The sequence below is a fragment of the Dendrobates tinctorius genome, unplaced genomic scaffold (genome assembly GCF_039654945.1).
Source record: "Dendrobates tinctorius isolate UK_male_01 unplaced genomic scaffold, ASM3965494v1 ptg000157l, whole genome shotgun sequence".
NCBI lineage: Eukaryota > Metazoa > Chordata > Amphibia > Anura > Dendrobatidae > Dendrobates > Dendrobates tinctorius.
The window spans coordinates 11,510,025-11,537,945 of NW_027361824.1; the positions used below are offsets into that span (position 1 = coordinate 11,510,025).

At 48.5% G+C, this 27,921-nt stretch overlaps 1 protein-coding gene across 3 annotated transcripts in view; it reads right to left on the minus strand.

Annotated features, from left to right (window-relative positions):
• Positions 1 to 18,330: 18,330 nt before the first annotated feature.
• ARHGEF17 (Rho guanine nucleotide exchange factor 17) overlaps positions 18,331 to 27,921 on the minus strand; it is a 246,728-nt gene continuing 237,137 nt past the window's right edge. For all 3 annotated transcript variants that reach the window (XM_073548568.1, XM_073548567.1, XM_073548566.1), the window contains 6 exons: positions 27,647 to 27,733; positions 26,804 to 26,871; positions 25,217 to 25,365; positions 24,873 to 25,047; positions 24,515 to 24,772; positions 18,331 to 24,382 (listed from right to left, as the gene is read on the minus strand). In XM_073548568.1, the coding sequence (XP_073404669.1) occupies positions 24,210 to 24,382; positions 24,515 to 24,772; positions 24,873 to 25,047; positions 25,217 to 25,365; positions 26,804 to 26,871; positions 27,647 to 27,733 (910 nt within the window). In that variant the 3' untranslated portion in view covers positions 18,331 to 24,209. The remainder of the gene's footprint in view (positions 24,383 to 24,514; positions 24,773 to 24,872; positions 25,048 to 25,216; positions 25,366 to 26,803; positions 26,872 to 27,646; positions 27,734 to 27,921) is intronic.

Sequence of the window (27,921 nt, forward strand, 5' to 3'; positions counted from 1 at the left end):
AACACAATAAATTACTAAAAATGTGAATCCATCACGACTACGAAACAACGTCAGGACATCAGTGTTTTATTTTAAATAATAAAGAAATAAAAAAAAAAATCAGACTTCTGCTGCCGGTGTGAGTCCTGGGCTCCCGCTCCTTGTACAAGACGCGATTCTGCCGCCTGATATGTGAAAGACGCATCTACAATTCCTCACCGGGAAGCGGCGGGTGTGATTGTTTCCAGGAGATTCTGTTTGAATTCAAAGCAAGAAATTAACATTCTGTGCCCTCCTGATATACTGTGCCCCCCTGAATATACCCTGCCCCCTGATATATTGTGCCCCCCTGAATATACCCTGCCCCCTGATATACTGTGCCCCCCTGAATATACCCTGCCCCCTGATATACTGTGCCCCCCTGAATATACCCTGCCCCCTGATATATTGTGCCCCCCTGAATATACCCTGCCCCCTGATATACTGTGCCCCCCTGAATATACCCTGCCCCCTGATATACTGTGCCCCCCTGAATATACCCTGCCCCCTGATATACTGTGCCCCCCTGAATATACCCTGCCCCCTGATATACTGTGCCCCCCTGAATATACCCTGCCCCCTGATATATTGTGCCCCCCTGAATATACCCTGCCCCCTGATATACTGTGCCCCCCTGAATATACCCTGCCCCCTGATATACTGTGCCCCCCTGAATATACCCTGCCCCCTGATATACTGTGCCCCCCCTGAATATACCCTGCCCCCTGATATACTGTGCCCCCCTGAATATACCCTGCCCCCTGATATACTGTGCCCCCCTGAATATACCCTGCCCCCTGATATACTGTGCCCCCCTGAATATACCCTGCCCCCTGATATACTGTGCCCTCCTGAATATACCCTGCCCCCTGATATATTGTGCCCCCCTGAATATACCCTGCCCCCTGAACATGCTGCTCCCTCCTGATATACTGTGCCCCCTCAATATACTGTGCCCTCCTGAATATACTGAGCCCCCTCAATATACTGTGCCCCCCTGAATATACCGTGCCCCCTGATATACTGTGCCCCCTCAATATACTGTGCCCTCCTGAATATACTGAGCCCCCTCAATATACTGTGCCCCCCTGAATATACCGTGCCCCCTGATATACTGTGCCCCCTGATATACTGTGCCCTCCTGATATACTGTGCCCCCTCAATATACTGTGCCCCCCTGAATATGCTGCTCCCTCCTGAAATGCCTTGCCCCATGATACAGTGTGCCTCCATATATACTTGGCCCCTGAATATACTGTGCCCCCTGATATACCGTGCCCCCTGATATACTGTGCCCCCCTGAATATACACCTGCCCTCTGAATATGCTGCTCCCTCCTGATATACTGTGCCCCGATATACTGTGCCCCCCTGAATATACCCTGCCCCCTGATATACTGTGCCCTCCTAAATATACCCTGCCCCCTGATATATTGTGCTCCCCTGAATATACCCTGCCCCCTGAACATGCTGCTCCCTCCTGATATACTGTGCCCCCTCAATATACTGTGCCCTCCTGAATATACTGTGCCCCCTGATATACTGAGCCCCCTCAATATACTGTGCCCTCTTGAATATACTGAGCCCCCTCAATATACTGTGCCCCCCTGAATATACCGTGCCCCCTGATATACTGTGCCCCCTGATATACTGTGCCCTCCTGATATACTGTGCCCCCTCAATATACTGTGCCCCCCTGAATATGCTGCTCCCTCCTGATATACTGTGCCCCATGATACAGTGTGCCTCCATATATACTTGGCCCCTGAATATACTGTGCCCCCTGATATACCGTGCCCCCTGATATACTGTGCCCCCCTGAATATACCCTGCCCTCTGAATATGCTGCTCCCTCCTGATATACTGTGCCCCGATATACTGTGCCCGCCTGAATATACCCTGCCCTCTGAATATATCCTGCCCTCTAAATATGCTGTGCCCCCCTGATATACTGTGCCCCCTGATATACCGTGCCCCCTGATATACTGTGCCCCCCTGAATATACCCTGCCCTCTGAATATGCTGCTCCCTCCTGATATACTGTGCCCCATGATACAGTGTGCCTCCAAATATACTTGGCCCCTGAATATACTGTACCCTCCTGATATACTGTGCCCCCCTGGTATATTGTGCCCCTCAAAACTATGCCCCCGACTAAACTGTGCCCCCTTGAATATACTGCACACCACTAAGAGTTTTACGTATTTCATTCAATAAAATGCAAACAAATGATAAAATAGAAAAACAGAACTTAATATTTGGTGCAGAAACCTTTGTTTGCAGTTACAGAGGTCGGACGTTTCCTCTAGTTCTTGACCAGGTTTGCTCACACTGCAGCAGGGATTTTGGCCCCCTCCTCCATACAGATCTTCTCCAGATCTTTCAGGTTTTGGGGCTGTCACTGAGTAACATTGAGTTTCAGCTCCCTCCAAAGATTTTCTATTGGGTTCAGGTCTGGAGACTGACTAGGCCACTCCAGGACTTGAAATGCTTATAATAATAATAATAATAATAAATTTTATTTCTATAGCGCCGACATATTCCGCAGCACTTTACATTTCAGAGGGGACTTGTACAGACAATATACATTACAGCATAACAATAATCACACAGATCATAACAGATACCAAGAGGAATGAGGGCCCTGCTCGCAAGCTTACAGTCTAGGAGGAAAGAGGGAGACACGAAAGGTGGGTGGTAACAATTGCCCTGATTCTATGGACCAGCCATAATGTTAAGTGTGTAACAGTACAGACACAGAGGGCTAATGGATGCATAAAGCATGTGGGAACATGATGCGGGAAATCTGGTTATGGTAAAGCTTTTGGCTGTGCCACACAGGGATAGATTAGGTTAATGTGTCGAGGCGATAGGCCAGTCTGAATAAATGCGTTTTCAGGGCACGCTTAAAATTGTGGGGATTGGGGACTAATCTTATTGACCTGGGAAGTGCATTCCAAAGAATTGGCGCAGCACGTGTAAAGTCTTGGAGATGGGAGTGGGAGGTTCTGATTATTGAGGATACTAACCTCAGGTCATCAGCAGAACGGAGGGCGCGGGTAGGGTGGTATACTGAAACAAGGGAGGAGATGTAGGGTGGTGCTGAGCCATGGAGAGCTTTGCGGGTGAGGGTAATAAGTTTGTACTGAATTCTGGAGTGGATGGGTAGCCAGTGTAATGACTGGCACAAGGTAGAGGCATCGGTGTAACGATTGGTGAGGAATATGATCCTGGCTGCAGCATTCAAGACAGATTGGAGGGGGGAAAGTTTGGTAAGAGGGAGACCGATTAGAAGAGAGTTACAATAGTTGAGATGAGAATGAATAAGAGAAACAGTAAGAATTTTTGCAGAGTCAAAAGTAAGAAAAGGTCGAATTCTAGAAATGTTTTTGACGTGCAGATGACAAGAGCGAGTCAGTGGTCGGATGTGGGGGGCGAAGGAAAGCTCGGAATCAAGTATGACCCCAAGACAGCGGGCCTGTTGCTGGGGAGTAATAGTGGAACCACACACAGAAATAGCAATGTCGGGTATAGGTACATTAGTAGAGGGAGGAAACACAAGGATTTCAGTCTATGACAGGTTCAGTTTCAGATATAGCGAGGACATGATGTTAGACACAGCGTTTAGCCAATCGCCGGTGTTTTCTAGAAAGGCTGGCGTGATATCAGGAGAAGCGTATAATTGGGTGTCGTCAGCATAGAGATGGTACTGGAAACCAAATCTACTGATTGTTTGACCAATAGGGGCAGTGTACAAAGAGAAGAGGAGGGGGCCTAGAACCGATCCTTGAGGAACCCCAACAGTAAGGGGAAGGTAAGAGGAGGAGGAACCGGCAAAAGATACAGTAAAGGAGCGGTCAGAGAGATAGGAGGAGAACCAGGAGAGAACAGTGTCCTTGAGGCCAATGGAACAGAGCATAGTGAGGAGGAGCTGATGATCCACAGTTTCGAATGCTCCAGAGAGATCCAAGAGAATTAGCATGGAGTAGTGACCATTAGATTTAGCTGTTAGTAGATCATTAGAGACTTTAGTGAGGGCAGTTTCAGTAGAGTGGAGAGAACGGAAACCGGATTGGAGAGGGTCGAGAAGAGAGTTATCAAAGAGATAGCGGATAAGACGGGAGAGGACCAGGCGTTCCAGGAGTTTAGAGATGAAGGGAAGATTAGAGACAGGTTATTCTGACTCATGGATATGTAGAACGTATGGTGCCTGGATAGACCTCTCTTTCTGGGCCCCTTCCGTATCGACCTGTACTCCCGTTCATACCGATTAATCAGACAGCTTAACTCAGCCACGATCTCATGTAAGAAGACTCCAGGAAAAGAGGGATGCTTTAACTGAAATTCTTGTATTATGATGAAAGCAGCAGATAAAAAGGAATATTCTTCAGAGGACATGTAACAGGATGCATACAGATGGAGGGACGATCACAAAATGGAGAATGAAGGAGGGAACAAACATACATCACAGGACTACAGGGAGAGAGTTGGAACAAAATACAGGGAAAGGCAAACTTCTGCCTAGCAACAGAGATGCAACACAAACAATGCAAATATTAAATGATTTCCCAAGTCGTGGGACATGACACTCCCCGTCTGAAATCCTTGGATTTCACGATGTCCGTAATTCTGCGAAGTCGTTCGAACCTGAAAAACAAGAGAAAAGAGAAAAACATGTATGCAATAATAAACATCAAACATTTTTAAAGTCCAATTCGTTGTTGTTGACCCGTAGATCACACCGGAAGATAAGTCCAAGACTATAAACCCATCTTCGGATTGGGGAAGCCGGAAACATGCCAACTCTTCCACCAACCCAGCAATCGAATGGAAAATGTCAATGTTCAATAAAAAACTGGGGAATGAGGAGGAATGCTCCCCGCCGTGAGCAACGTCCAGGAGCAATGTTCAGTTCATGTGACGTCCTCCTTTGGCAGTAGCAGCACGAGATCGGTGACCGGACGGAGGAAGGTTCGGGTAGAGCCCCCTTTTGTCACCTTAACTTCTGTCTTACGAGTCTTTCCGTCCTCGCTGGGCATGACCTTGGTGATAAGACCCATTGGCCAGTCGTTACGATGAGCCTCTTTGTCTTTTAAGAGAACAAGGTCTCCTTCTTGGAGATTTGGACTGGGTGTCTGCCATTTGTGACGGGTTTGAAGCAGGTGCAAGTATTCGGTCTTCCAACGGTGCCAAAACACGTTGGCTATGTGTTGTACTTGCTTCCACTGACGTTTGTAAATGTCCTTGTTATTGAAATTCCCGGGAGGAACTGTAGCAGCTCCAATCTTCTGTGTAAGAAGTGTAGCTGGGGTAAGAATCATTGGAGAATAACAACGTGGGACTTGGAGTTGCTCTAAGAACTTCAAGGACTTCTTCCATGTCTCCCACCTTTGCTGTTTCTGAGTCAGAAGCGGGGTGTCCCAATCAGTGTTCTCGGCAGTGAGCTGTCTTAACAGTATCTTGCCTTGAATAGTGATGGATGCTACAAACCCGAGAGGATCGTAGATGCTCTTTATGACAGATAGGACTCCTCGTTTGTTAAATGGTTTGTCACAGGGCGACACTTGGAAGGTGAAGTTGTCCTGTTTGATATCCCACAGTAGACCAAGGCTGCGCTGTGTGGGAGGAACATCAGAACCTAGGTTGAGGTCCTTTAGGTTCGTGGCATGGTCCTCAGATGGAAACGCGCTCATTACTTCTTGACTGTTAGAGATGATCTTGTGGAGTCTGAGGTTTGATGTGGATAGCATTTCCTGTGTCCTGGAGAGTAGGTCAATTGCCTCTTCACTTGTGGGCAAGGACTTGAGCCCGTCGTCTACGTAGAAGTGTCATGGTTTGAACAGGGTTCTTGCCCTGCACTCACAGGGTTAAGTGTTCGTGGCCTCTTTCTGGATCTGGGAGGGGTATTTATACTCACTCTTTACCAGGGTTCTCTGTCAGCTATACTGTAGTTCTGGTGTGTCTGACCCCTGGTGTGCGTGTATTCTGCGTTGCTTGTTTGATTCCCGTGTATGACCCGGCCTGTTCCCTCACTCTGTACTCCGTCTCTCGCTTTCTTACTACTGTCTTCTCCGGTTCTGACCTCCTGGCTTGGCTATCGTTACTCCGTTACAGTTTGTCCCTATTGTACCGTCTATTGCCCGTTCTGGTTTTCTGACCTATTGCTACGTCCTGACTATCCTTTCTGTCTAAACCCCGTGGTACTGTATTGCTATCTGGTGCTTTGACCCTGGCTTCGTCTGGTTTCTGTCTCTGTCTATGCCCCTTGGTAACATTGCCCCGTAGTTACCTTTCTAGGAGTTTCCCTGAAGCTCCTAGATCTGTGGAGCTTAGGCCACTCCCCCAGCAGTCATGTGCTTCAGGTCCTGATACTCTGAAGCACGCATCGTCACCGCTGCTGCCCTGCTCCACAGGTATCTGTGAGTACTGTCTTTGTACTCAGGACACCCGCACTGGCACAGTGAGCAAGTGCAGTGCGGTGTTCCTGACATTATAGCTGACCATTTCAGTTTTTTTTTTCCCCCTCTGAGAAAAAAAAAAAAAAAAGTGTGTTATCCTCATGGATCCCATACAAGCCTTGACTGATCAGGTCAAGCACCTGACCCAAATGTTCCACAAACTTAATGTGGAACAGCGCATGATGGCCCAGACCCAGCAACAGTTGGTGGATACAGTACAGGGGGCTGCCTCTACAGGGGATTCTTGTGCTGGGGATAGAGATGTGTCATTGGCATTCCCAGAATCTCCGGTCAAATTGCCAGACCTTTTCTCAGGGGATAAAAAGGAGTTCAGGTCTTTCAGAGAAGGATGCAAGCTTTTTTTTTCCCTGAGGCCCCGCTCTTCCGGGGATGAGTTCCAGAGGGTGGGGGTCGTCATTTCCCTACTTCGGGGGGCTCCACAGGCATGGGCTTTCTCTCTCTCTTCCTCTGCTCCTGAACGCATGTCTGTGAATTTGTTCTTTGAGGCTCTGGGGCACATTTATGATGAGCCTGATAGAGTGCGTCTGGCAGAGGATATGGTGATGAGTGTGACACAGGGAAGGAACTCTGCTGAATGGTTCTGCTCTGAGTTCAGACGCTGGGCAGCGGAGGTCTCCTGGGATGACGCTGCCCTCCGGGGTTCTGTAGAGGCCTGTCCGAACATTTGAAAGATGCCCTAGCCCTTCATCCTCCACCGGATTCTTTGGAGGACGCTATGATCCAGGCTGTCCGCATGGACCGTAGGCTGCGGGCAAGAGGGGTCATGCTGCAGGAGACTCCTTTATTCTCCAATCTGAGAGACTCTGCATCTAGTCCTGAGCCCATGGAGGTTGGTGCCACGTCATTGGAGGAAAAAGAGAGGAGACACCGAAGAAACAACCAATTGTGCTTTTACTGTGGATCCGCTGGACATTGGAGAAGGAACTGTCCTTCTTGCCCTTCTTCAGTGAAGCCGTCAGGAAAACGACTGAGTCTGGGTAACAATCGAGGAGGTTGCCCAGACTCCCAGGTACCCTTTTACTCGCTTACTAAAATTCTGCTTCCGGTGGAACTGGAACTTACAGGCGGTCCGGTTGGGACTACCGCCTTTGTTGACTGTGGTTCTTCTATTAATCTGATCGATGCCAAAGTTGTGACTTTTCATAAGATAGGGACAGTCAGGTTAAAAGATCCTGTTAAAATCGTGGCAATTGATTCTTCTCCTATCACCCAGGAGGGAATTTGTTTCATGACTGATACCTTTTCTCTGAAAGTGGGTTCCACTCACGTGGAAAAATTAAGATGTTTTGTCATAAATAATCTGCCGGCTGGACTGATACTGGGTATGCCTTGGCTTCAACGTCACAATCCTACTATTGACTGGGTCACAGGGGAGATCATTCAGTGGGGTTGTATGGCTAACGGTCTATGTTGTAACTTGACAACCCTTGTCACCCCAGTAAAATCTGTGTCAGTGTCGTCTGTCGATCTGGAAGGTATTCCGGAGTGCCTGAAAGATTTTCAAGACGTATTTTCTGAAAGTGAGGCTGAGGCGCTACCACCACATAGACCCTTTGATTGTGCCATTAATCTAGTCCCTGGAGCCAAGTTACCCAAGGCTCGCCTGTTCAATTTGTCCGGGCCCGAACGTCTAGCCATGAAGGAGTACATTACTGAGAGTCTCCGCAAAGGGCATATTAGGCCTTCTGTTTCACCTGTGGCAGCGGGCTTCTTTTTTGTTAAGAAAAAAGATGGTGGTTTGCGGCCGTGCCTCGACTTTCGGGAATTAAACAAAATTACTGTGAAAAATACATACCCTCTCCCCCTAATTCCTGATCTATGTAACCAACTCACCGGGGCCAAGTGGTTCTCTAAACTGGATTTACGTGGGGCATATAACCTTATAAGAGACCGTGAAGGGGACGAATGGAAAACAGCATTCCTGACGACTGAAGGGCTGTTCGAAAACTTGGTTATGCCCTTTGGTCTCACCAATGCTCCTGCTGTTTTTCAGAATTTTATTAATGTAATTTTCTCTGATTTAATCGGTCGTTTTGTGGTTATCTATTTGGATGACATTCTGGTGTACTCGGTGGACAGTCAATCTCACTTGCACCATTTGCGGATGGTTCTCATGAGACTGAGGGAGAATCATTTGTATGCCAAGCTGGAAAAATGCTCATTTTTCATGCAAGAAGTATCCTTTCTGGGGTTGATTGTGTCAGGAGAGGGGTTCCGCATGGATCCTAAGAAAGTCCAGGCTGTTACGGAGTGGGTGCAACCTCATGACTTGAAAGGGTTGCAACGATTTTTGGGCTTTGCCAACTTTTATAGGAAATTTATTAAGGGCTTTTCGCAGGTGGTAAAGCCTCTAACGGACCTCACTCTCAAGGGAGCTGATGTAAAAAATTGGTCTGTAGCTGCAAAAAACTCTTTCATGACATTAAAAAAGTGCTTTTCTTCAGCCCCTGTATTGGTACAACCCGACCCGTCAAGACCTTTTTTCGTGGAGGTTGACGCCTCGGAAGTGGGGGTGGGGGCAGTTTTGTCTCAGGGCCCTCCTACCCTTACTAACCTGAGGCCTTGCGCCTTCTTCTCTAAAAAATTTTCCTCTGCTGAGAGAAATTACGATGTCGGCAATAGAGAGTTGTTGGCGGTAAAGTTGGCTTTTGAAGAATGGAGGCATTTCCTGGAGGGGTCTGTTCATCCCATTACAGTCATCACTGATCACAAAAATTTGGCCTATATCGAGTCTGCCAAGAGATTGACCCCCAGACAGGCTCGGTGGGCACTTTTTTTTTCTCGTTTTCAGTTTACCATCACATTCCGCCCGGGATCTAAAAACATCAAGGCTGATGCCTTATCCCGAAGCTTTGATTCGGTATCCCCTCCAGAACCTCCCTCCTCCATTCTTCAGCCAGGAGTAGTGGTGGCCGAAATTTCATCTGAGTTACAGAGAGGGATTTTGGAGGCCCAGGCTCGGGCTCCTGGTGGTAAACCCCCGGGTAAATTGTTTGTACCGGAACGTTTCCGTCTCGGACTTATGCAAGAATTTCATGATTCTGTGTTGAGTGCTCATCCTGGGATTGCAGCTACCCGGGGGGCAATTGCGAGGGATTTCTGGTGGCCCTCTATGGTAACAGATATTAAAAAGTTTGTGACTGCATGTGGGGTGTGCGCTCGTTCTAAAAGTTCTCAGGTCCGGCCGGCCGGGGAATTGGTGCCTTTGCCAATTCCGGATAGACCATGGACACATTTGTCCATGGATTTTATCACAAATCTTCCTCCTTCCAGGGGCAACTCGGTGATATGGGTGGTGGTGGATAGGTTTTCAAAACAAGCTCACTTTGTACCTCTCCCCGCGTTACCATCTGCTGAAACCCTGGCCCGCTTATTTATGCAGCATATAATTAGGTTACATGGAGTGCCTATGAATGTGGTGTCAGACAGAGGGGTACAGTTTGTAGCCAGGTTCTGGAGGGCTTTTTGCAAAAAGCTGGGGATTTCGTTGTCCTTCTCCTCTGCCTACCACCCAGAGTCTAATGGACAGACGGAGCGCACAAACCAATCGTTGGAGCAGATTCTGAGATGCTTGGCCTCTTTCAGGCAGGAGGACTGGTGTGAGGTATTGCCCATGGCAGAGTTTGCATTCAACGGTCGTGTGAGTCAGTCTACTGGGAAGTCTCCTTTTCAGGTCAACTATGGCTTTAACCCACATTTTGGAGAGTTTTCCCGTATGGATTCAGGTTGTCCTGGTGCTGAGGATGTGACACAACGTCTTAGAATTCTTTGGAGGGAAGTTCAGAGGAATATTTCCAAGGCCCAGGAAAGCTATAAGCGGTTTGCTGACAGGAGGAGGGGGCCAGGTCCAGCATTTGCAGTAGGGGAGAAGGTGTGGCTATCCACCCGCAATATCAAGCTTAATATACCTTCTATAAAGCTGGGCCCCAAGTTTATTGGCCCATACAAAGTTGTGGAGGTTGTTAACCCAGTAGCCTATCGACTGCAGCTGCCCACCTCCTTTAAAACTTCTAATGTCTTCCACAGGTCCCTGTTAAAGCCTGTGGGGACGGTGACAGAGGATCCCTCATCAAATGCTCCGCCAGTGCTGGTAGAGGGGCAGCTGGAGTATGAAGTAGGGCGCATTGTTGACTCCCGGTGGGTGCGCCGGAGACTCCAGTATTTGATACACTGGAAGGGGTACTCTCTGGAGGATCGGTCATGGGTTCCGGCCAGTTCGGTGCATGCCGATCGTCTGGTGCGGGCTTTCCACGCCAGATACCCAGACAAGCCTGGGGGTCCAGTGGCCCCCCATTAAGAGGGGGGTACTGTCATGGTTTGAACAGGGTTCTTGCCCTGCACTCACAGGGTTAAGTGTTCGTGGCCTCTTTCTGGATCTGGGAGGGGTATTTATACTCACTCTTTACCAGGGTTCTCTGTCAGCTATACTGTTGTTCTGGTGTGTCTGACCCCTGGTGTGCGTGTATTCTGCGTTGCTTGTTTGATTCCCGTGTATGACCCGGCCTGTTCCCTCACTCTGCACTCCGTCTCTCGCTTTCGTACTACTGTCTTCTCCGGTTCTGACCTCCTGGCTTGGCTATCGTTACTCCGTTACAGTTTGTCCCTTTTGTACCGTCTATTGCCCGTTCTGGTTTTCTGACCTATTGCTACGTCCTGACTATCCTTTCTGTCTAAACCCCGTGGTACTGTATTGCTATCTGGTGCTTTGACCCTGGCTTCGTCTGGTTTCTGTCTCTGTCTATGCCCCTTGGTAACATTGCCCCGTAGTTACCTTTCTAGGAGTTTCCCTGAAGCTCCTAGATCTGTGGAGCTTAGGCCACTCCCCCAGCAGTCATGTGCTTCAGGTCCTGATACTCTGAAGCACGCATCGTCACCGCTGCTGCCCTGCTCCACAGGTATCTGTGAGTACTGTCTTTGTACTCAGGACACCCGCACTGGCACAGTGAGCAAGTGCAGTGCGGTGTTCCTGACAAGAAGTTCTTCTCTACGAATTGACGAGCATCGGATCCGTACTCTCTCTCACCTTCCTGGGCTGTCCGTCTCAGTCCGTAGATCGCCACAGCAGGTGAAGGACTGTTGCCGAAGACATGGACCCTCATCCGGTAGTCTATGACTTGATTGTTGACATTGTTGTCTTTGTGCCATAGGAACCTAAGATAGTTTCTGCTGTCTTCCTTCATGATGAAGCAATGAAACATCTGCTGGATGTCGGCCATTATAGCAACAGGTTCTTGTCTGAAGCGGATCAATACTCCAAGGAGGCTGTTGTTCAGGTTGGGTCCAGTTAGTAGCAGGTTGTTGAGAGAGAGGCCTTCATACTGAGCACTGGAGTCAAACACGACTCTGATCTGGTTAGGCTTGCGAGGGTGATAGACACCAAAGGATGGAAGGTACCAACATTCTTCTCCTTCCTTCAGTGGTGGCGCAGGTTCAGCATGATCTTTGTCAAAGATGTTCTGCATAAAGTCAATGAAATGCTTCTCCATCTCTGGTTTCCTCTTTAGGGTACGTTTTAAGGATGAGAACCTTGCAGTTGCTTGCTGCAGGTTGTTTGGCAACCTCGCTCTTGGGAAACGAAAGGGTAAAGGAGCTACCCAACTGTTGGAGTCATCTTGAACAAATTCTTTGTCCATAACCTTTATGAATTCTTTATCTTCCCTTGTGGGTGCTAACTTGTTGTCTTCACTTGTGGAATCGAACACTGTTGACCCGAGGTTTTCGTCCCAGGGCTGGAGCATGTTCATGTTGTTGAAGGATTCCTGTTGCCTCTTGGTGTTGCTCACTTTCTCTTTCACCCAGTAATGATGTGGGCATGGCTGAAAATGAGTGCTGCGACCATTTGGCAAGATGTGTGTTTTGTAAGAGGAGATGTTATTAGGTCTCTTCATCTTGTGTATGCAAACATCACCTATAATTACCCAGCCTAGATCAAAGAGTTGGGCAGATGGTGCGTCGTGTGGTCCGTTAATTTGCTGACGTACTGTAACACCGCTCCGCCATACTCACCCGGCCTCCGCTCGCACGCCGCAGTCGCCCTCCGCTCCCACGCCGCAGCCTCTCTCCACCCGACGGCCGCGGCGGTCACCTGAGACAGGCCCGCGACCGATGCCTTCCCTGCATGCTATGCGCATGCGCCATAGGCCGCGGCCGCGCCTCCTTCCTGCTTCTTATGCTCCGGCTGTGCCCTGACCCGGAAGCACCATTGGACCAATGGCTGACCAGACGGGGCCATATCAGGCCGCCTCCCCCTGAGGGAGGCGCCTGATCGTTGTGTTTCCTGACACTCTGGCCTCGCTCCATCGTGCACACTCTGCTCCTGCAGTTCCTGTCTCAGCTGCTCCTCACAGCAGCTTCTCAGTCCTGCTACCCCTGTTCCTGGTTACCTACTCCAGTCCTGCCTTCAGTGTTCCTGTCGTCCTACTCCAGTCCTGCCTTGTGTTCCTGCCGTCCTACTCCAGTCCTGCCTTCAGTGTTCCTGCCGTCCTACTCCAGTCCTGCCTTGTGTTCCTGCCGTCCTACTCCAGTCCTGCCTTCAGTGTTCCTGTCGTCCTACTCCAGTCCTGTCTTCAGTGCTCCTGCCGTCCTACTCCAGTCTCAGTCTTACTCCGGTCCATCCTGAGCCGCCCCACTCGGTACCGGCTACCGTGGTACTCGAACCCCTGGGCCTGCTCCTAACGGTCCCTGTATAGGGGTCGGTTCCACCTGGCAGCTCGCCCGGGGTCCCTCGGTGCCACGGTCCAGAGGGTCCACTCTCGGAGTTCCCGCTCCTGACCACCCGCGCTAACACGTACCTTGTGCAGCCGGAGAATGTCTCTGCCACGCAGAATCAGGATATCTGCGCTGTTGTCGAGGGCTGGTATCTTGTTTGCTATCCCCTTGAGATGTGGGTGATGAAGAGCAGCCTCTGGCGTTGGGATCTCTTCTCGATTGGATGGAATCTGGTTGCACTCGACAAGTGTAGGTAAGGGTATCTCAACGGTGTTGTCGAGAGATGTCGCTATAAGACCACTGGCCCTTCTCCCAGAGACCTCTGTAACACCGCTGCAGGTACCTAAGGTGTAAGGGTAAGCATTTCCCTTTAAGTTAAACATATCAAAGAGTTCTGACCTTGCAAGTGATCGGTTGCTCTGATCATCCATGAGGACGTACTGTACACCTTCGCGGCTTTCTCTAGGTGACCGTAGGGATATACGTTCACCAGGCAAATCTTCGCACAGGACTTGTCCCAGAGACCTTCTCCGCAGACTTCTGTGCATAAAGAAGATATTGTGGTATGACTTGCAGTTTGAGCTGCGTCCTCCCCGCCATGGCTCGTGGTGGGGGAAGGAGTACGTGTAGAGTCAGGACGGTATGGGTGGAGTGCTTGTACGTGATCCTCACTGTCACACTCCATACACTTAATTGTAGCTTTACAGTCTTTAGCAAGGTGTTCAGTAGAAGCACAACATCTGTAGCATACCCCGAACTTCTTTAGAAGTTCCTTGCGTTCTTGGAGCGGTTTCTTCCTGAAGCCGATGCACTTTTTTAAGGGATGTGGCTTCTTGTGGATGGGACACTCACGATTTGGGTTCTCTATCTTTTCACCCTTGTTGCTCTTGCCTGGGGCTGATGTTGGTAAGGGAAGAATATCCGTCTTCTTCACTGACACTGGACCCCTGCGGTTTCTGTCATTCGAGCGTGTGCTCACGTATTTAGAATTAGGTGAAGCTGGGCCACTGGATTCTTCGTAGGAAAAGCTTGGGTCGTTCTTACGCTCTGCAATGTCTTTTATAAACTCACAGAAGTAGGAGAACGGAGGAAATGACACTTGATGGTCTTTCTTGTATTTTGACCCTATTGCAGTCCACTTCTCTTGTACATTGTATGGTAGCTTGGAGATAATGGGGTTTACTCCACGAGCAGTGTCCAGGTAGCTAAGGTCAGGTAGGTGGGTGTCTGCCTTGGCCAGCTGGAGCTCTAACAGCAGGTCACTGAGCTCTAGGAACTTTGAACTGTCCTTGCTGGATATCTTTGGAAAACTCTGTAGTCGCTTGAACAGTGCATCCTCTATGGCTTCTGGACTGCCAAAGTTTCTCTCTAGTCTTTCCCATGCAGCCATGAGACCAGCCGTTGGATTACTGATATGTACATACCTGAGTCTCTTGACACGCTCTGTGGATTGTGGTCCTAACCATCTGATCAGCAGGTCCAGCTCTTCCGCAGCAGTGATGCCGAGGTCACCAGTTACGGTTCTAAAGGCACTTTTCCAACCTCTGTAATTTTCAGGTTGGTCGTCGAACCTTGTGAGACCGGTTTTAGTAAGTTCACGGCGAATCATGTACCTTGCGAAGTCGGACATGTCTGTTCTTTCTGATTTAGGATGCACAATTGTAGGCTGAGTGGTGTTGTACATAGAGGTGGAGACGTCTTGACCTTGAAACATGGGGAAGTATGGAGTGGCATATGCATTTAGTCCAGCAACTGGTTTGGTGGGTATAGTTTCTGCTACAGGTGGAGGTGGCACTGTGTGGTTGTCGAGGGTATAATGACCTTGAATGCAGGATTCTGTAAGTGGATCGGCATCCTGGTGCTCTAGAGAAGTGTCAACACCATCAAGAGTGTTAGTGATGATCTGCGGTTCGCCATCTTGGCTTAGCACGTAGTCTCTTGTGCGTTCAATAGGGTCTTCTGCCTCCATTTCACACAAACTGATGCTGTCTCTTTGACTCCCACTGACAGCCTGCTCGAGTACCTTTAATTCTGCCATGGCTGTTGCATGCTCACATTCCTTCTCTAGAGCTTCCTTTTCCGCTTTCACGCGTGCTGCTTCTGCATCCATTTCTGCTCTATTTTGTGCAGCAGCTGCATCCATTTCTGCTCTCTTTTGAGCAACAGCTGCGTCCATTTCTGCTCTCTTTTGTGCAGCAGCTGCATCCATTTCTGCTCTCTTTTGTGCAACAGCTGCGTCCATTTCTGCTCTCTTTTGTGCAACAGCTGCGTCCATGTCTGCTCTCTTTTGTGCAAAGGCAGCTTGTACCTTAGTAGTTTCAGCCTTAGCACGTGCTCTTATAAGCTGCTCAGTAAGAGTAGAATATTTTGACGAACTTGACCTAGATGAACGTTTTGAGTGCTTACACGATTTGGATGAGCGAGTTGATGCATCTGGTGTTCGTGCGATTCTAGCCTCTATCCTGGCTTTAATGTCACGTACAGTGCAGTCTATTTCAGAATTAAGCTGCTGGAAACCTTGCAATTCGTTTAAAGTCTCTGGGAGATTCAGTTTCTTCAGGAGAATAATGTATTGGTCACTCTTCTCCATATACATTTGGTATGCTGTGCATAATTGTTCTAGGACTCCCTCTGGTGGTAACTCATGAGAAGCAGGCCTTGATGCAGTGTCTATATGACTCAGCACTTTCTTCCATACTGAAGACACATCACTATATAATTCACATTTTGCAGTCTCTAAATTCTCCATGACTTTCCATGTGGGTTTGACTGTACGTTTTCCCCTTTCGCTAGATGGTGGATGGGGGTCTGGGTCTCTTTCCTGTGCTTGTAAGTCTGGTAGGGACATTGTATTCCTTGCTTCAGACATGATTAGATTGCAGGCAGGAAGAGTTGATGATGGGGGTTATACTTCCCACTGTTCAGCAACAGGAAATACACAGAGACTCTGCACAGAGTTGATACTTTGTATCTAATGCTGGAGCAGCTGCAGGGTCCTGTGTAATGATGGGAGTTATATTCCTCTCTGTTCAGCTGCAGTGTGTGGCTTCTATGCACGCTGGGGTCTGGCTGGAACTGGGTTACAGTCTATCTGGGAAATGTCCTTTTCCACTGAGATTTAGCACAGACCTTGAGTTACTGTCTCTGAAGGCAGGTTATTCCTTTTTACTATTCTGACTCATGGATATGTAGAACGTATGGTGCCTGGATAGACCTCTCTTTCTGGGCCCCTTCCGAATCGACCTGTACTCACGTTCATACCGATTAATCAGACAGCTTAACTCAGCCACGATCTCATGTAAGAAGACTCCAGGAAAAGAGGGATGCTTTAACTGAAATTCTTGTATTATGATGAAAGCAGCAGATAAAAAGGAATATTCTTCAGAGGACATGTAACAGGATGCATACAGATGGAGGGACGATCACAAAATAGAGAATGAAGGAGGGAACAAACATACATCACAGGACTACAGGGAGAGAGTTGGAACAAAATACAGGGAAAGGCAAACTTCTGCCTAGCAACAGAGATGCAACACAAACGATGCAAATATTAAATGATTTCCCAAGTCGTGGGACATGACACAGGTCTATAGTTAGCGGCACAGTTTTGGTCGAGGTATGGTTTTTTAAGTAGTGGATGTATGACGGCATGCCTAAATGAGGAGGGAAAGATACCAGAAGAGAGAGAGGTTAAATATTTTAGTTAGGTGAGGGGTGACAGCAGGGGAAAGGGACTGGAGGAGATGTGACGGAAATGGGTCACTGGTGCAAGTGGTTGGGCGAGAAGATGCAAGGAGCCTGCTTACTTCTTCTTCTGTGACTGGTTCAAAATGCTTCTTACGGAGCCACTACTTAGGTGCCCTGGATGTGTGTTTAAGGTCATTGTCATGCTGGAAGACCCATCCTCAATGCTCTTACTGAGGGAAGGAGGTTGTTGGCCAAAATATCGCGATGCATGACCCCATCGATCCTGCCTTCAATACGGTGCAGTCATCCTGTCCTCTTTCGAGAAAAGCTCCCCCAAACTATGATGTTTTCCACCACCATGCTTCACAGTTGGGATATTGTTCTTGGGGTTGTAATCATCCTTCTTCCTCCAAGCACAGCGAGTGGAGTTGTTACCAAAAAGTTCTGGTTTGGTCTCATCTGATCCCATGATCTTCTCCCATGCCTCATCTGGATCATCCAGATGGTCACTGGTGAACTTCTAATAGGTCTGGACAAGTATTTTAATCAATGATGGTGTAGTGAGTTACTAGCAGTAATATTTGAGACTGTGGTCCCAGCTCTCTTCAGATCATTGACCAGATCATCCCATGTAGTTCTGGCCTAATTCCAGACCTTTCTCAGATTCATTCTTACAACACGAGGCGAGATCTTGTATGGAGCCCCAGACCAAGGAAGATTGACAGTCATCTTGTGTTTCTTCCACTTTCTCATAATTGTGCCAATAGTTGTTGCCTTCTCCCCAAACTGCTTGCCTATTGTCCTGTAGCCCATCCCAGCCTCGTGCTTGTCTACAATTTTGTCCCTGTTGTCCTTAGACTGATCTTTGGTCTTGGCCATGGTGGAGAGGTTGGACTGTGACTGACTGATTGTGTGGACAGGTGTCTTATACAGGTAATGAGTGATGGTCTGGGGAAGAACGATTGCATTAACAATCTTACTGACTTGTAAAGGAAGAGCGTACCAGTAACGGCCCTGAACATCTGTCACTGATTAGAGAGTAGTTAAGAAGGTTCGTTGTATAGAAAATATCAGTAAAAAAATTATTTAAAAATGCCTAAATAATATCGCCAAACAATGCTTACAAAATACTTAAAAGTACCCAAATACCTTCACACAATACCCACATAATACTGCTAATCAGTACCCAAGTACCTCCATACAATACTGCTAATCAGTACCCCAATACCTCCATATAATTCCCATACAATACTGCCAGCCATGCTTAAATAATACCGTCACACAATGTCACCGAGAGGAAATGTGATGCTGAAGCCCAAACCCAATGATGCCGGTTATTATTGTGCACCACTAGTCCGCACTATTTTAGCTTTGTGTCGCCAGGTTTTTTCTTCCTGATGGATTTCTTTTTTAATTATTAACAGACGCAAGAAACAAAATTCGGATTCAACACTGGTGAACTTTATTTACAAAGAATCCACAGTGACAAAATAAGACAATATAGTATGGCAGTCATAGCGACTCAATCAATACACCGAGAGGACCTCAGCCATCCCCCGAAGGCGCCAGAGTGGTTACAGCCCCCCGTGTCCGGGCGCGGACCGCCGACATTATAGATTTATATATATATAAAAATAAGCCATCAAAATGGACAGACGCTTAAAATATTATTTACAGAAAAGGCAACATACTGTCCGCTCCTATGTACATTACACAAGGGTAGTCCGTAGTTTACTGCACCCCCAAAAAAAAAAAATTATGTTCTGTAACCCCGTAAGTGCTGGAAGGGGCTTATTACAGTGCAAGACATCGCATCACTGGCAGAGTCGTACTGGGAACATCAGAGCTGGAGAGCGACGCTTAGTGGATCGGCCACGGGACACCTGTTACATTTTTGGTAAAATGGCTGCGAACGTGACCAGCTTTTATTGAAAATAAAATATATATATATTACATTTAAAACATTTATAGACAAAAAAAAATAAAAATCACATTATTATATTTTCTGGGATTGCTTTTCATAAAAAAAGTGATTGAGAACAGTATTTGGAATTTTCCTTGACCAGCTTATATTGCAGGGAGTAAATGACCAGCTTATGCTGCAGGGAGTAAATGACCGACTTATGCTGCAGGGAGTAAATGACCAACTTATGCTGCAGGGAGTAAATGACCAACTTATGCTGCAGGGAGTAAATGACCAACTTATGCTGCAGGGAGTAAATGACCGACTTATGCTGCAGGGAGTAAATGACCAACTTATGCTGCAGGGAGTAAATGACCAACTTATGCTGCAGGGAGTTAATGACCAGCTTATGCTGCAGGGAGTAAATGACCGACTTATGCTGCAGGGAGTAAATGACCAACTTATGCTGCAGGGAGTTAATGACCGACTTATGCTGCAGGGAGTAAATGACCAGCTTATGCTGCAGGGAGTAAATGACCGACTTTTGCTGCAGGGAGTTAATGACCAGCTTATGCTGCAGGGAGTTAATGACCAGCTTATGCTGCAGGGAGTAAATGACCGACTTATGCTGCAGGGAGTAAATGACCAACTTATGCTGCAGGGAGTTAATGACCAACTTATGCTGCAGGGAGTTAATGACCGACTTATGCTGCAGGGAGTAAATGACCAGCTTATGCTGCAGGGAGTAAATGACCGGCCCACACTGCAGGGAGTAAATGACTGACTTTTGCTGCAGGGAGTTAATGACCGACTTATGCTGCAGGGAGTAAATGACCAGCTTATGCTGCAGGGAGTAAATGACCGGCCCACACTGCAGGGAGTAAATGACTGACTTTTGCTGCAGGGAGTTAATGACCGACTTATGCTGCAGGGAGTAAATGACCAGCTTATGCTGCAGGGAGTAAATGACCGGCCCACACTGCAGGGAGTAAATGACTGACTTTTGCTGCAGGGAGTTAATGACCGACTTATGCTGCAGGAAGTAAATGACCAGCTTATACTGCAGGGAGTAAATGACCGACTTTTGCTGCAGGGAGTAAATGACCGACTTATGCTGCAGGGAGTAAATGACCGACTTTTGCTGCAGGGAGTAAATGACCGACTTTTGCTGCAGGGAGTAAATGACCGACTTTTGCTGCAGGGAGTTAGCCTCACACACCTTATTTAAAGGAATGGACCTCTAACTTTCCTTAACTCTTCAAGTACTGTTTTTATACTTAACATCATTTCTAATTTCCCCCATTAGCCTTAACGCTGACCCTTAATTCATCACCCAGAATCCTCTGTAGCTTATTTGGATCTCGGTCTCCATCTTGTGGTCAAAATAGGAATAGTTTCCATTAATCTATAAAATCGACCATAGATATTGTACCCATAGTCTGCAGGCATCCAAGCAAGGTCTCTTTAGTTTTCCTTGATCATATCTTTACGGCCCATTGCAGCTACTTTGATTGGCACTAGTTATAATTACACCACCGCAAATGCTGACAATTTAACATGTGGTCGCCATTTTTTGGTGAAGAGCAGCACCAGTTCATTGAATACAATGCTTATATCAAGATATATGGTGACCTCTCAAACCAGAACAGAGGACCAATTTCTTTCATTCTCATTATTGGTAATAAGGGGGTCTCAACAACTGAAGCCCACTGAACCCCTTCAGAGCACTGGAGTTTTTTTTTTTTTTTTTTAAGAACAATGGGACCAAAGCTATCCTTAAAAGGCCCCAAAGGACCACAGACTGTTTCGGGCTCTGCAGAAACAGGTCAACTGATTTCTGATGTTAATTTTACATAAAGGGCTCATCATGCTTAAAAGAATTTTATATCCACGCCTTAATTGTAAAATCTGTTTAATCTGCTTTGTAGTTTTATATAAATCCAGAATTTAAATTGAATGCAAATGAGGCGCAAGTCCTTCAGGCTGGACACATTGCAGTTGCAGCTTTCCTTCCTTATTCCCCACCCATTCGCTGCCTCCTTTGATTGACAAGTCAGGGGACGCAGGTCAATGACTGACAGGTCACTCTGGTTTCAGAAACATAGAGCAGGTAAGAAGGAGACCTGCAAGTGCTTCAGGGTGGGACGTTGCACTTGCAGCTTTCCTTCCTTATTCCCCACCCACCGGCTGCCTCCTGTCTTTGACTTGCAGGTGAATGACTGATAGGTCCCTCTGGTTTCAGAGACATGAAGCAGGCGGGGAGGAGAGCTGTGGTCCTGCACAAATGAGACCGACCACCTATGTGTGACCACTTCTCCTGGGAGCTGACATGCGCTGCTTCATGGCACACAACGCAGTTATGGCGGTTTTCGCCCTTGTAATGCATTGATACGAGGTCATGTGCATTTTGTATAACAAAGGGTCCAATTTCTTCATATGATACAATATAATGCGAGGGCTAGATACATATATACAGCGCTGCAATGGCGGCCACAGGATCAGATGTGATGTAGCAGAATGTAGCTGAATACTTCTATTCCACTGATCGGGAGTTCTATCTGCTCCAGTCACACCCAAAGCTGCACTCACAATTCAACAATACTAATGGCGTTCTTGTCAGAGCACGGTGCATTATTAGCGGTAAGGAGATAAACTACAGCGCAATACACCGCACTGCATTATGGGAGACAAACTGTGGTGCAGAGCCTGCAGACTGCGCATCTCGCAGTACAAATCTACAGCGCATGGCTCTTCTGGGAGATGTGAGGTTCTGAAGAGCCTGAGAGCTAACAGGAAAGCAGCAGAATGTGACTGCAGCAGTGAGACATTGCAAAGAAACCCAACATTCTAAGAAGATTCCATCTAGAGGGATATATGGAGCACGAGACCCTGAAGCTGTCTGTGCGCCCCCTTGAACCCTAAAGATGTCCCTGCACCCATCAGCCCCTAAAGATGTCCCAACTCCCTTCGGCCTCTAAAGATGTCCCTGCGACCATCGGCTCCTAAAGATGTTCCTGTCACTCATTGGACCTTGAAGACGTCCCTTGCTCCTGCCGGACCCTAAAGATGTCCCTGCGCCTGTCGGCCCCTAAAGATGTCCCTGTAACTCATTGGACCTTGAAGAGGTCCCTTGCGCCTGCCGGACCCTAAAGATGTCCCTGCGCCTGTCGGCCCCTAAAGATGTCCCTGTAACTCATTGGACCTTGAAGAGGTCCCTTGCGCCTGCCGGACCCTAAAGATGTCCCTGCGCCCGCCGGACCCTAAAGATGTCCCTGTGACTGTCGGCCCCTTAAGATGTTCCTGTCACTCATTGGACCCTGAAGATGTCCCTGCGCCCGCTGGACCTTGAAGATGTCCCTGCGCCCACTGGACCTTGAAGATGTCCCTGCGTCCGCCGGACCTTGAAGATGTCCCTGCGCCTGCCGGACCCTAAAGATGTCCCTGCGACCGTCGGCCCCTAAAGATGTTCCTGTCACTCATTGTACCCTGAAGATGTCCCTGCGCTCGCCAGACCCTGGCGGTGTCCCTGCACTCGCAGGCCCTTGAAGAGAGAGAGGATTTATTCTGGACTAAGAGAGTTCAGTGAGGATCCGGCCATTGCTGCCCCTCAGCATTTATTCTACAATCTTTTCTATATACCCTGATTTAATTAAAAAGCATTAAAAAAAAAAAATTGTGCACCTGGCCACCAGCAGATTTCCTGGAATGTGCGCCAAAAACCACAATCTTGAATGGGGGAGGAGCAACAGCGCCGTCTACTGGTAACTTCAGATACTGATATTTAAAAGGACAAGCTAATAACGTAAAAATAAAAAAATTAAAGGGGACGTCCACTGTAAATTAAAACCGCCCATATCTGTAAAAAAAGTAATTACATGTTGGGAAATGGGCTCTGCGTGATCCTATAAGGCCTTAACGACCTGTAGGGAAGAAGTAAAATGCCAAATGTACGACAGCTCATTGTGTAACCGCTGCAGGCAGTACCGTCACTTCCTCCCTCCATGCTTAGCCCGCGTTACTACACCCTGTATCTGCCGAGGCCGTGATGTCATCACCGTTCATCGCACACCGGCGTTCTGTGACGTCTCTATATGAACGATCCAAGTTCTACTACTTACACAAGGCACAATGTTTAGAGTCGTCCGACCAATCACGTACATTATACGAAAAAGACGCCGCAGCCGTTCCGATATCGGTCTAATCTTTTTCTCCTCCTTTTAGTAAATGCGTTCATTCTTCATTATATCAGAATTCGGGAGCATTTTTCGCCACTATTCTTCCTGGCGATGTGTTAATGAATTGTGAGAATGGTGTTCCGAAGGTGGGGGCGTGTCTTTAACTGTCAGCACTGATTGGACAGGGATAGATTGTGTCAGGACACGCCCACTACTGGTAACATCAATTGTCAATTCATTAACTTCCAGTAGGAATAGCAGAGGAACGGCGCCACTCGGAGCCACGAAAGAAGTTGCTCCAGAATTGGAATTTCATGTAGAATTTGTGCATTTACTAAAGCAGACATATCGGAGCGGGGATGGATCCTCCTTAAAGCCTCTGTAGAGGTCGATTCATAGCAGGTGGCATCGAGTTGAAGTAACAGCGGAGATCCTCAGTCGCTCATGTACTACAAATCTCAGCCACCGGTCGCTGCTATTGGAATGAATTTGGTCTGTCAGCTCAGAGTCTTAATGCCCCTCCCCCTTGTCTCGATCAGCACTTGACGTAGAGAACACATGACCCATTTACAGCACTAAAAAAAAAGTAAAACTTTCAGAACACAAGTTTTTTTTTTTTCACTTGACAATAAATAAGAACAATAAAAAAAATAAAAAAAACAACATGTTGCCTGCTGGGCCGACGACACGTGTGCACAGTTCATTAATAGCCACAGAGTTGGAGGGAACAGTCGAACCCTCCGGACGCCCGGTCTGATCGGGTCCCGTTTTGTTGTCTGTATGAAACGCGGACAGAAACCAGAACCCGAAGGGCTGACGGACAGCAGTGAAACGCGTCCCTGGGGTCACTGCTCACCCACCAGTGGTTAATACCTTTTACCGAAGGTGCCGAGAGCCAGTGTTGAGCCATCGACCACATCCAATGTTCTCACCATCCTAAGGATTCAGCTGTAGGCACATGAGTACCGGAATTTATCACCGTGAAGACTTTGGCAATCCCACCCCATCGCACCACCCTAAAACTCTCATGCTTAGTTCATTAGCTCTTTGGACTGAAGGCCCCTCAGGACCCCTTTAGACCTCTCTAGAGAAGCTCCTGGAACGAACATCATGGAGATGTTTGATGGACGATGGAGGTTTAAGCATGGAATACGTCAAAAGACAAAAAGCCAAAGACGAAGGTACGGGCAGCAGCGACATCAGAAGAGGGTCTAGCTCAGAGTACTGTGCTGTGGGGTCTTCACACCCTCCATAGCAGCAAGTGGTTGGTGCTGTCATCTCTGCCCACAGTCTCGCTGCTGCTGGTGAGCCTGAAGTCCTCGTAGCCGTCTCCTCCGCTGATCACCAGGAGCTTGGATTTTGGTCGGTGTCGGGTGGAATCTCTCTTTTCTGTGTCGCACGCTTGTTCGTTTCCTGAAAGTAATAACATGAGAACCATGGACCAAAGGCAATCAGGGTGACAACTAGCATGGTGAAACGTGTGCAGAGTGGTTCCCAGTGTTGGTGCACCGCCACGCTGTGGGACAGGGCGCAGCAAGCACTCACCTTGATCTACAGGCAGAGGAAAGTGCACGTCAAAACCATCTGGTAGCTCCACCGAGGTGAGGAACCGGACATGACCTGTGTGTCCCTGCGAGAGTCCCACCGGGCTGATAGGGCTCTTCAAAGAGCTAGTGCTAGAGTTGATGGTGAGGGTGAGGACCACTCCGGCACTCGTCCCTATCCACAGGAGATCCTTGCAGGCCAGAAGAGCGGTGATCCTCAGACACGCCGACTTGTGCTGGCGGATGATGGCATCGGAACCTCGAGGGGGAGAAGAAAAGAAAAGAAGATGACCACGTAGGTTACATGGACCCACCGAGGACATCATGGTGAGGCAACATATGGTCCTGACCAATGTTACCTGCTAGCATCTTGTGCACGGGCGGAGCGATGTCCACCTCCGACAACTGCTCAAAGGTGGTGGCGTGGTAAAGGCGAACCTGAGCACTGCCCTGCAGAGCGATCCACATCCCAACGTTACTGGTGACCATACACGTGACACAGCGGTTCGGATCCTGTCCAATGTGGAACGTGTGCTGAAAGCGGAGAAGGAAAGAAGGTTCAAGACAGAAATCCGCCGACATCCAAATAACCGCCACATCAGAGCATGATATGAGGCTGTCGAGCGGCGGCGCGCGTTCATCCATCGTCCTGTAGGTCTGACCGCGGCGCACAGATCTGAGGTCGGCAGTCGCCGCCATTTACCTCCTGCAGTAGGGACGATGTGTTCAGGATGATGACCCTGTTCTGACAGCCGCACCAAAGCTTCCCAGAGATGGACACCATCTTAGTGATCGGGCTCCCAGGAGAACCCAGGGGCAGAGTCTTGGAATTCTGGGAGTCCCAAAAACTCCCTAGAAAGAGAAGAAATAAAATGCAGACCAATCTATCAATCAATGCTGTTTGTTACTGGTTATGCATGCTCAAAGGCTCAGCCTCATTCGCTCCATGTGTGTAACAGCAGGGGGCGCTGCAACAAGTGTGTAACAGCAGGGGGCACCATAACAAGTGTGTAACAGCAGGGGGCGCCGCAACAAGTGTGTAACAGCAGGGGGCGCCACAACAAGTGTGTAACAGCAGGGGGCGCCATAACAAGTGTGTAACAGCAGGGGGCGCCGCAACAAGTGTATAACAGCAAGGGGCGCCGCAACAAGTGTGTAACAGCAGGGGGCGCCATAACAAGTGTGTAACAGCAGGGGGCGCCGCAACAAGTGTATAACAGCAAGGGGCGCCACAACAAGTGTGTAACAGCAGGGGGCGCCACAACAAGTGTGTAACAGCAGGGGGCACCATAACAAGTGTGTAACAGCAGGGGGCGCCACAACAAGTGTGTAACAGCAGGGGGCGCCACAACAAGTGTGTAACAGCAGGGGGCGCCATAACAAGTGTGTAACAGCAGGGGGCGCCATAACAAGTGTGTAACAGCAGGGGGCGCCATAACAAGTGTGTAACAGCAGGGGGCGCCATAACAAGTGTGTAACAGCAGGGGGCGCCACAACAAGTGTGTAACAGCAGGGGTTGCCACAACAAGTGTATAACAGCAGGGGGTGCCACAACAAGTGTGTAACAGCAGGGGGCGCCACAACAAGTGTGTAACAGCAGGGGGCGCCACAACAAGTGTGTAACAGCAGGGGGCGCCATAACAAGTGTATAACAGCAAGGGGCGCCACAACAAGTGTGTAACAGCAGGGGTTGCCACAACAAGTGTGTAACAGCAGGGGGCGCCACAACAAGTGTGTAACAGCAGGGGGCGCCACAACAAGTGTGTAACAGCAGGGGGCGCCACAACAAGTGTGTAACAGCAGGGGGCGCCACAACAAGTGTGTAACAGCAGGGGGCGCCACAACAAGTGTGTAACAGCAGGGGGCGCCACAACAAGTGTGTAACAGCAGGGGGTGCCACAACAAGTGTGTAACAGCAGGGGGCGCCACAACAAGTGTGTAACAGCAGGGGTCGCCACAACAAGTGTGTAACAGCAGGGGTTGCCACAACAAGTGTATAACAGCAGGGGGCGCCACAACAAGTGTGTAACAGCAGGGGGCGCCACAACAAGTGTGTAACAGCAGGGGGCGCCACAACAAGTATGTAACAGGGGGCACCATAACAAGTATGTGACAACAGGGGGCGCCACAACAAGCGTGTAAGCCCAAGAGGGCACCATTACAAGTATGTAACAGCAGGGGGCGCCATAACAAGTGTGTGACAGCAGAAGGCGCTATAACATGAATGCAACAGCAGGGGGCGCTATAACAAGCCTTCCCGGTGAGAGCTCCCAGGCCGTGGCCTCGTTACCTGCTTCTCTCTGATAGACGATCACATCTCCATTCGCTACGGACACAAAGACCTGATTGTCCAGATATCTGCGGAGGAGACACAGCGCTTATCAGACACATCTCACAGCTTCACGTCTCGGAGAATCCTTCCACTGTCCTGGAAGATTCATGAACTGGGTAATGGGAGCCGGGCCCTGTGTCTAAGGGGCCCAAGTGCCCAGTATTGTATGGCCTCACCCCCGGCCATCACGTCGTACCTGTACACGCCTCGGGTACGGCGGTCAGGATCAGATCCAGGCGCCTACAGACGTCATGAAGCCTCTGTCGTAGTAGACGGGTGGCCCTTAAGCGTCTGGGGTCTCGGGGGCCTAACTATTTGTGACTACTACAACGCCGTGTATGTATGCTACCGGCCAGGACGACCCTCATTATTCTCCATATGGACTGGTTTGCACTTTGATATTACATAAAATGTTTCTCTCTTTGGCTGTTCCAGGCTTTATTTCCTTGGCTGCAGAATGAGTTGACTAAGGATCCATCAGCGAGCTCATTCTGATAGGTGGTAACTCTTCTGATCTTTCTTTTTCTTAGCTCCTCAAAGCTCATTTACAACCGCTAAAAACAAAACAAGTTACAAGCTTCCCATCAGAACGAGCTCGCTGATGGATTCCTAGTAAACTCCTTTTCCAGGCAAGGAAATAAAGCTTGTAAAAGCCAAAAAATTAAATGGTGCAAAATTTTTAATAAAACTCCACTGATTTTTTTTTTTTTTAAACTACAGGACTTTAAGAGACCCCCCCCCCCAACTTAAAATAGGTCAACAATGGGGGCTGGTGACCATGCTGAGATTTGTGGTACTCACAGGACACACATGACGGCCGCCGCGTGCTGCATCTTCATGCTGTTCTTCCGGTTCCGGATGTTGTCTGATGATTGATAGACGTGGATGCTGGACAGAGAAGACGAGGCGCACTGGTCAGTACAGGGGTGTAACTCGTGGGCGCGGACTGGCGTCACACACCATAACTGAACACTGCACGGTTATTTGTACACCAACACAGCACGAAAAAAATCACTTGTCATTATGGGGTTAACTTCCCTCTAATCTAGGACCCCCAATATTAGATTCGGGGGCAC